At 35.9% G+C, this 10021-nt stretch overlaps 1 protein-coding gene across 5 annotated transcripts in view; it reads left to right on the top strand.

Annotated features, from left to right (window-relative positions):
* MAPKAP1 (mitogen-activated protein kinase associated protein 1) overlaps positions 1-10021 on the top strand; it is a 432218-nt gene that overhangs the window by 65107 nt on the left and 357090 nt on the right. For 4 of the 5 annotated variants that reach the window (XM_006834768.1, XM_006834767.1, XM_006834769.1 and 1 more), the window contains 2 exons: positions 2915-3243; positions 5643-5732. In XM_006834768.1, the coding sequence (XP_006834831.1) occupies positions 2985-3243; positions 5643-5732 (349 nt within the window). In that variant the 5' untranslated portion in view covers positions 2915-2984. Of the gene's footprint in view, positions 1-2914; positions 3244-5642; positions 5733-10021 lie in introns of those variants that run through there. The other variant, XM_006834770.1, reaches the window with a different exon arrangement.

The raw sequence follows: 10021 nt of genomic DNA, 5'->3' as shown, positions 1-10021 counted from the left end.
ATTCTTATCAATGGAGAAAAGATTGAAGTTGTCAAGGACTTCATTCTTCTTGGATCAACTATCAACACTCATGGAAGCAGCAGTCAAGAAATCAAAGGACGTATTGCTTCAGGCAAATCTGCTGCACAAGATCTTTTTAAAGTGTTGAAGAGGAAATATGTCAGCTTGAGGACTAAGGTGCGCTCCGCCCCAAGCCATGGTATTTTCTATAACCTCATATGCATGCGAAAGCTGGACAGTAAATAAGGAAGACTGTAGAAGAATTGATGCTTTTAAGTTATGTTGCATTGGAAAAGAAAGTGTATTGTGCTGTTGTTGGGTTGAATGCTCTGTACACATCTATGAGGTCCAGTTGGCTGATTGTGTTGTTTAGTTCTTCTGTGTCTGTCGAGTTTTCAGTCCTCTTCACTTTCAACAGGCAAGGTTGTATCATCTGCATATCTCAGGTTGTTTATGAGTCTTCCTCCAATCCTGATGTCACATTTTTATTCATATAACCCAGCTTCTCAGATTATTTGCTAAGCATACAGGTTGAATAAGTAGGGTGAAAGAATACAGCCTTGTCGCACACATTTCTTAATTTTAAACCATTTACTGTATCCATGTGCTGTTTGAACAACTGCCTCTTGGTCCATGTACAGATTCCTCATGAGCACTATTAAGTGTTCCGGAATACTCATACTTTGCAGTGTTGTCCATAGCTTGTCATGATCCACACAATCCAAAGCCTTTGAGTAGTCAGTAAAGCACAGGTAGACATCCTGATCTTATTGTTTTGCTTCCGACTCATAGAGACCCTATACAGGGATTCCAAGGCTGTAAATCTTTATGGGAGCAGAAAGCCTCATCTTTCCCCCACGGAGCTGCTGGTAGTTTCGAACTGCTGACCTTAAGGTTCGCAGCCCAATTCGTAACCACTATGCTATCAAGTCTCTCTAAAAGTAAATACCTTCTTAAACTATCCTAGGAACATATTCAATTTAGTTTTCACAATCCTTGCATTTTTTTAATGGTTTTTGAGGAGCAATCCGGTGACCCAGAAGCCCTATAGAGGTTCTGTCATAAAGGAAACACTGAATTGTTTCACATATTGTGAAAATACTAAAAGAAAGATGACATACTGATACATTTTAAGATTCCTTTGCGCAGGAATTGAAAACTGTAATTGGTAATGATATTCTTACCATTGTCATTATTATTATTAATAACAGTTACCATTTATTTGTAGCATAGTAGTTAAGAGTCAGGCTGCTCACCCCATAGTGAGCAGTTCCAAACCACCAGTAGTCCCACAGGAGAAAGATGAGGCTGTTTGCTTCCATAAAGGTTTTTAGCCTCGGAAACCCTATGCAAGGTCGCTATGAGTGGGAGCTGACTCCACGGCACATAACAACTACCAGTACCCCCATTTATTTGGAGTCCTGGTGTGACACTGTGGGTCATGTGCTGGACTGCAAGGTCAGTTTGAAATGCAAGGTTGGCAGTTCAAGCTCACTAACCTCTCCTTGGAAACTCTATACATGGTCACTATGAGTAAGAACTGACTCGACAGCACTCAAAAACAACAATAACCAACTACTTATTTAACAAGCCAGTCTGTGTTGGAAGAAGTGCAGCCAGAATGATCAGGATGGCCAAATTTCGTGTCTCCTACTTTGGACAAACTGTCAGGAGGGACCAGTCACTGGAGAAGGATATCATGTTTGGTAAGGTGAAAGGTCAAAGAAAAGGAGGAAGACCCCAACTAGATGGATTGGCACAGTGGCCGCAGCAGTGGACTCAAACCTAGCAACAACTGTGAGGTTGGCAAAGGCCAGGCAGTGTTTCATTCTGTTTGATCAGGGTCACTATGAGTCGATACTGACTTGATGGCACCTAACAACAACAACAACAATCATTTATTTGTAGTGCTGTAGGATAAGCACTGGATCACAAGTTCTGTTTGATTCGCAAGGTTGGCAATTCAAATTCATTAGCAACTCTTTGGAAACCCTGACATAGTTGCTATGAGTTTGAACCGACTTAATGGTACTTGCAACAACTTTTGTCCACCAGTTGTTTAATTGAGCAGTACCTGAATTACATCATATATAATTAATTTTTTCTCATTCTTTGAACCCCATTTTATTAAAGGAAAGAGAATACACACTCAAAGAGGTTGAATATTTTTATCAATCTAGTTAACATAGTGACAGGGTCAGAATTTGAACCCATATCATCCTCTAGGCCTACGTTCCTAATCACTATTCTGTAATGTTTTCATTGCCAAGTATTACCATTTAGTTGTTTAGGTACCATCCTGTTCCCAGAAAGACACATCGTTACAGTTTTAATAGGATTTAGTAAGCTGTTCTAAAATAAATCAATTTTGTAGCAGCCTAATTTGAAAGTACAATACTATTTTAAATCAGAAGAAATGAAAATAATATGCTTGTTGAGAAAAATTATTTTGGTGGTAAGTTCTTTCTTATAAAGTCCCTAGGAACTCAGAAAGTATTGTCTGTGCCTTTTTATACTTCTAACACAACATTTGTAGAAAATACAACTTGTTCCCTCATGACCTTAAAAGTAATAAGACTACACAGGAATGAAGCCAGAAAGAAAGGATTTATTATTTTATTATTTTATCAGTAGTTATGTATGTATTGAGTAGCCTGGCAAAGGAGTTAGTATATTTGTTTCGTAAGAGAGCAAACCTCTGGTTCCATGGCAGTCTATTTCACTGGAATTGTAGTTCCTAGTGCTTATAAGGATTTCCTTTAAACATTGACATAATTCTTCTAAGCTCACAAATACAGGGATAAATGTTGATTTTAAGGTAGCACTTTATGACATTGAAGTTGTTTGAAAAATGATTCTTTTTTTTTTTTTTTTGCTTTATTCTTAAATATTGCTGTGTACATCATGTTTCTAGGTAGGTGAGCCTGTGAAACAATATGAAGAGAAGAAAATAGCCTTTTAAAAGAAATTGGCCCACAGAAAGGATGGCCTTCTTGGACAATCCAACTATTATTCTAGCTCATATTCTACAGTCACATGTGACCAGTGATGACACGGGAATGTGTGAGATGGTTCTCATTGATCATGATGTTGACCTAGAGAAGATTCATCCTCCTTCCATGCCTGGAGACAATGGGTCAGAAATTCAGGGAAGCAATGGTGAAACTCAGGGCTATGTATATGCCCAGTCAGTTGATATTACCTCAAGTTGGGACTTTGGTATTAGAAGACGCTCAAACACAGGTAAACAATTGCCTTTTAGTCATGTTTTCTGAGCTTTAAATCAGTAAACAACCTTTATAAAATAATGCATAATGTTGGGAAAGGTTTAATGAGGAAGATTGTGTGTATTAATAGGGATAGACATGACATGACCATGTGTCAGACTGAGTTTGAGCAACATCTTCATCTCAACTGTGAATGGAGAAGGGGCTCTGGAGTTATGTTATTCTGAAGTAGACAGAAGAAGCAGAAGTTGACTACAGGAGACATGTTAGATGTTCTGTTTCTAAAAATTCATCATATAGAAAGGGAAGCATAATTGTTTTGCATGTCTTTAAAGAGTAGCAGTTCCAGTAGATTTAAGCTAGAGGAAGATTTCAGGTTAACATTTAATATAGAGAACTGATTAGCCAAGGATTATAGACTGCTGTCTGACACAGTTCTTGCCCCTGGAGAATTTGAGGGAGTGGGGATGGTATAGCTGAATATTTCTAAATTGGGTGTGTACTTAGAAAAGGTGCCTCTCTTTTTTGTTTTTTTTTTGATAATTAAATTGGTCAACACATTGTGATTTTTGTAGTTTAAAAAGGCTCAACTTTGGTACATTTTTTTCATTACCTTTTAAATGGTTATCACTGCTCATTTTTCAGTTTATATTTTTTGGAGTGCTTATAAAGGGAATGTAGTGAACCAAGTCCTGAATTTAGATGAATATTTTAAATAAATATTACAGTAGTTCAAATATGATAGGGTATTCTAGGAGATAATTTTTAATTTTTTTTAGATAATCGCAAAGTATAACCTCCTTACCAACAGCAATATCCTGCTAACTTCCAGGAAAGGTAATAGCAGAGGAGGCATAGTACAACATTAAAAATATATAAATGTTTATTTTTATAGTCCAAATGTAAAATGTACAGAAAGGAAAAGGAGTATTGTAGTTAGAGTTGGATATGATTACACTGAAAGTCATATTTAAGTTTGTTCAGATTTCAGCAGTCGTTGACATCCACAAAGAATAATTTGCTCTCATGATGAGCATAATTTCCTGGTATCTAAAGGAACTTTTATCAAAATGGGATTTGAGTGATAGTTTGAATACAGTTTAGAACCATTGACTCTCAGTTCTCTAGTTAAAACTGACTTCCTTGCAAGTTATTGAGATTATATCTTATATGACAAGTTGAATGGATTTTAGTAGGAGAATGCTGCTAAATTGAGAGGTTTATGATTATATTATTTTGGCTGTACCCTTCACATTTATTAATTGCAATTGAATGTATTTTTCTTCAATGGAATTTGGTTAGATATAGTGACATTGTCAGAATACTTTTACCAGCATTGTTGAAATTTCTGGCAAAATTAGTTTTAGTGTTTCCCTACCGTAGTACCAAGGAAGGCAGAAATGCATAATTTTCTATCTAGAAAGTGGTTGAAAGGGAAATATGGGCCTTTATTCTCTCCCCTTCCCCCTTTTTAAAGCATTGTGCCTAAGTAGGAAGCCAAAATAAGAGAATACTAATTTCAAGAAGTAGCATCAATTGTGACTTTTTCCATGGTGGTCTCAGTATTCACAAGTATTGCATATCAATATATGCCAGACATTATTTTTTTAAAGGATCATCTCATTGACTTTTGAAGGTTGATCAGCCAGTGGTATTATAATCACAAATACATAATTTTAGGTGACTATTGTTGGAATTTCTTTAGGTATTCCTTAAATGTATAATTAATTGAGATACCTGGGTGTTGTAGTTGCCGAAGAATTTACTTCTTCATCCCTTCAGCATATCTAAAAATTTTGTGAAAGAAAAATTGTTCTTTTTAAGATTTGACTAATGTTACAAAGATACAAATCATTTATTTTACTACCTATAAACTGTTTCAACCCACTGAAGAAAAGCTATGCTAATTTATATAGCTTTGACATTTTATAATTTTCATGATTTTTAGATAAAGGATTTTATATTTAAAACTTTAATAGTCTAGTCTGAGTTCATTTATCTTTAATTTTTGAAACGGATAGAGTAATTCATAACAGTAATTTTATTCCTGTAATGTAATATTCACTTCAGTTCATTTGTGCATTAAAATTCCTTTAAGACCGTTATTAATGATTTATATAATGAAATGTCATATTAATCACACAAGTTTTCACATTTTATTATTCTCTTCCATGTTAATACTATCTTTATGATCTCTATTAATGTTTTATATCCTCTAATTTCAATTATAAATCAAGAATATTTTCATGTTTTTGTTGGTATTTGCTTTTCAGGGGTGCCACCTTTAAAATTTTATGACTTTTTTCTTACATATGCAATATAAAACATCTTTATTCATATAAAGGTAGTTAATTATGTCACTGTTTATAGTAAACTTTCATTGACAAACTTATAGTTATAATATTTCTTTTAAAGCTCAAAGATTAGAACGACTCCGAAAAGAGAGACAAAACCAGATCAAATGCAAAAATATTCAGTGGAAAGAAAGAAATTCTAAACAATCAGGTAAATGGAAATAATTGTTAATTTGAGATTTATATATTCAGTTTATATTATAAGGGCTTTAGTTTTTTTAACTGATTCTTTTAAATTCTTTGAGTAACTGTCTCTTGTGTTTGAGCTTTAAACTCTTTCACTTGGGTACTTTGGCCCTCTCAAGCTGTATGTTCTTTAGGTCTTGCTGTTTTCACCTCACATTGCTCTAGGGCATAGAGATGGAATGTGGAGATCACATTTTGTACAAACTGTGATACCAATACCTTTATCTTAGAGCCAAGGAGTACACTTTGATTTAGATGGGCCTTGGGGTGATAGATTGCTCCTCGCATTCCAATCTAGATTTTTTCTTGTCTCATTAGTGCCCCTAATATCTAGTTTTAAAACTATTATGTTGCTGATAATTCGAGTTTGCAGTATGTGTATCGAGGTTGGGCATATTGTGTATTTTCAAAGCTTCTGTCTCACAAGAAGAGAAAACATTTTTAAACCGTTCAAAAGAAGTAAAATGCTGTTAAAACATTTTATATTGGTTTATATTATTTTTCTTAGACTTTATTTTACCTTGAAAAGAAATGCCTTCAGTGTGTCTTCCATGATTTCCTAGCACTTTGTAGAACCACCTTGGCATGTAATGTTGTTAAGTGGCATCAAGTTGGTTCTAACTAATAGCGATCCTGTATAGGGTTTCCAAGGAGTAGCTCATGGATTTGAACCACCAACTTTATGGTTAGCAGTCTATTGTTTATCCTACAGCACTGTACCAGGGCATAATAGATGCCCAATAAATATTTACTGACTTAAGTCCTATCACAGCATGATAATTATACAACTAACAATATAAGATAGCTTCAACAAGTTTGAGGAAAAATTCCTTTATGTTTCATTTCATTTTTCCATGAAGTTTTGAAGCCCCTCCATATTAACTTTTATATTAACAGCAGCACCAGCCTAGTGCTAGAGTAGGCAGTTTAGATGAATTATCTGTAGTACAACAATTCTGCAAGAGATGGGTATTGTTTATAGATGATGAAACAGACTCATAGAGATTCCATTAACTTGCTGTTTAACACTGAGAGGAAGTGGTAGTGCCACTTTCTGGATCTAGCTCTGCATCTAAAGACCAAGCTTTTGCTCTAAACCACATTGTACACAGTTATTTTGCTTTCTCTTGCTATGATTGTAGACCCAAATATCCTCAATAAGTGTGGTTTTCTTAATGACTACATCTAAATAATGATTATGTAGAACCAGAAATCCCGTTCTTTTCTTTCTTTTTCTTGTATCTTATACCTATGATTAATTGTAGATTTCCTTGAGTATCTTTTGTTTTGTCCTTGATATTTAAAGAAAACCTCACTAGCCTGTCCTGTTGATCTAATTGATACTTCCTCTTGTATTTAGCTCACACTTAAAAAGCTTTATATTATTTATCCTATTTTCTTCAAATTTCTTTACATATTAATGAGGTTCTTATTAATAGCCTATTGTGAGTAGAGCATCCCAGATATAACTGCATGTGTCCCTTTTACAGGGAGCCCATGTGGTGCAATGGCTAAGTGCACTGCGGCTTTGAGATACAACAGACCTGACTGTCTGCTTCTGTAAAGATTTATAGTCTAGGAAATGCTATGGGGGCAATTCTGCTGTGTCCTACAGGGTCTCTATGATTTAATGGCATACAACAATGATAATGTGAGTTTTTCTACTTTAATTTTGATACTACTATGTGGGTTAATGTGCTGGACTGCAAAGTCAGTTTGAACCACAAAGTTGATGGTTCAAGTTCACTAGCCATTCCTCGGAAACCCTATACAGGGTCGCTATGTATCAGCACCTACTCAATAGCACTTAACAACAACAACATTAGAGAAGGAGTAATGGTTTGTAGCACTGTAGGATCAACACTGGACTACTCCATAGAAACTCTCTATACAGGCTTGCTATGAGTTGGAAACGACTCAACAGCACTTAACAATTAGAGAATAAAGGAGCCTTGTTAGCATAGTCAATTACCAGCTGGTCCACTAACTGCAAGATCAGCAGTTCAAATCTCCCAGTTGCTCCATGGGAAAAAAGATGAAGCTTTCTGCTTCTCTAAAGATTTACAGCCTCAGAAACCATATACAAAGTCGCTATGAGTGGCACTGACTTGGTGGTATACAACCACCAACATTAGAGAAGAGGAGCCCTAGTAGCATAGCAATTTATGCATTTTGCTGCTAGCTGCAAGGTCAACAGTTCAAACCCACCAGCTGCTCCAGCAGAGAAAGATGAGTTTGAATTATAACCTCAGAATGCGTTGGAACCACTCAATGGCACATAACAGAGAAGAGGGTTTTTAAAAATTTGCTCTTCCTGTACACATTCTTTTAAGTCTAATCCGCTTTAACTTCTATTCAGTTTCATATTATGTTGAAGAAACAAAATAGTCCCCATTATGCTTTCATGTGTAACTACACTATCCATTATATATGTATGTACATACTTCTCTCTCCCTCAGTTTCCTTTCCTCTCTTCCTCGCAGATTTCAATAATGGACCCTGTGATCTCTTTTCTAGAGAAGTACCCTATCATGTTTATCCATACTTTGAAATGTTGAACTCTGATTTTAACCAGACCAACAGTCAGCCCCATGATAATTTCTTATGGTTAAAATGAACCTCATCAGTGCACGAAGGAATGTTTTTTAACTCTCCATTAGACTGTTAAACCATAGCTTGTCACTAGGATATCCTATAAAATATGATATAGTGGAGTCAGGAATCCATTAAGCATGTGCTTACAAATTCAGCAGCTATTCTGTTTTTACTCATCTCTATAAAGCACTCTTTTGGCAAGAAATGGCATGGCCAAATCTGAAACAAAAAGACACCAAACCATTTACCCACAGTACTCAACTCAGTTGGGTTCATTAATTCATTGCACTGGTCACACAAAACTCAGACACCATAATCACAGTTATGGGCTTTATTAGGGAAATTGCCAGGTTACAGATCATGGTCAGAAATGCTCAGTGCACAGTTCTAATCAGGACTGCTTCTGCTCAGCTGTGCCCACAGGAAGGCCTTTCTTCACCTGGCTCTTTTAGGGCTGCTGACAAATGCCCACAGGATGTACCACTGAACCATTAAGTGTCAGCCTGACCCAGCTCCTTGGGTCAGCAAACCTAGCACCCCACCCCACTAATTAAGTGCCTGGATGCACCGTATTGTTTCAGCAAGCCTTAAAAGTCACTCAGCTGTACTTGCTCTGTGGGCTGGGATGCCCACTGCCCCATCTTGTACTTTGACTCTTGGTTTGCTGCTGTTGCTTTCCTGCTTCTCTGATATCACAACATTCTATCTCTGGGTTCATGAGTTCAGTAAACAGGAGTCTTGGGGCTCAAAGGACATGCTCCACTCCTGGTTTTTCTTTGATGGTGGTGAAATCCCCCATTGCTGCTTCTGAGATGGTTCATTTTATACACACTAGAGTTCCGGGTTTTACAATCACAGTTAACCCTGTTAGCTACTCACAACTGAATTATATAATCCTGTCAAATTTTTCTCACACCTTCTCTTACCCAGAATTATCAGGGCAAAATGTTGTTTGGTGAGAGTTTGCAAAGAGTGTGGCTAGAAGAGACATATTAAATAATTCACTACACCACAAAATCCTTTTGATATTAATCAGGAATTTTGGATAATAACCACTTATTAATACCCTCAATCTTTTTCTGCTTTTATGTTTTGCTGAAATTCTCTTCACAGCATAGGACTAGGCGGTTTTTTATTCTGTTGTGCTTGAGATCTCCATGAGCCAGGGCTGAGTTGATAGCATCTAACAACAATAAAATCTTCTCAGCTGTTTTGCTTATCTTTGTCTTATTTCATTCCCTGCTGGAAGAATCATCATAAATATGACTACCTTCCCTAGAATATTCTTTCATAATTATTCTGTCTAAATGCAATCCATCATTTATGACAGAGTGTAAATGCAACTTACTCATAGAGAAGCTGGAGGAATTTTAGAGGCCATTGGGTCCATATCCTGAAGTTCCTTATAAACCTTTATTTATCCATATATCATGCAACCATATGATAAATTAGGTACCTGGAAGTAAGATTCTTTTAGTATTTCTGTAACTAAAACTACTTGGATACATGTGATGGTTTTATTAGAAGTTAGCTTTGTCAGGAATAATGTTCTATCAAGGTCCCAGTATTTCAATTTCATTGTTATAAAATGTTGTTGGTGTTTTTTTATTTACATAATTAGTTATTGCCTTTATTAATTAATTTATTTAGCAGATTTAT

The sequence above is a fragment of the Chrysochloris asiatica genome, unplaced genomic scaffold (genome assembly GCF_000296735.1).
Source record: "Chrysochloris asiatica unplaced genomic scaffold, ChrAsi1.0 scaffold00014, whole genome shotgun sequence".
In the NCBI taxonomy this organism is placed as follows: Eukaryota; Metazoa; Chordata; class Mammalia; order Afrosoricida; family Chrysochloridae; genus Chrysochloris; species Chrysochloris asiatica.
This window is presented reverse-complemented; position numbering and strand designations above follow the sequence as displayed.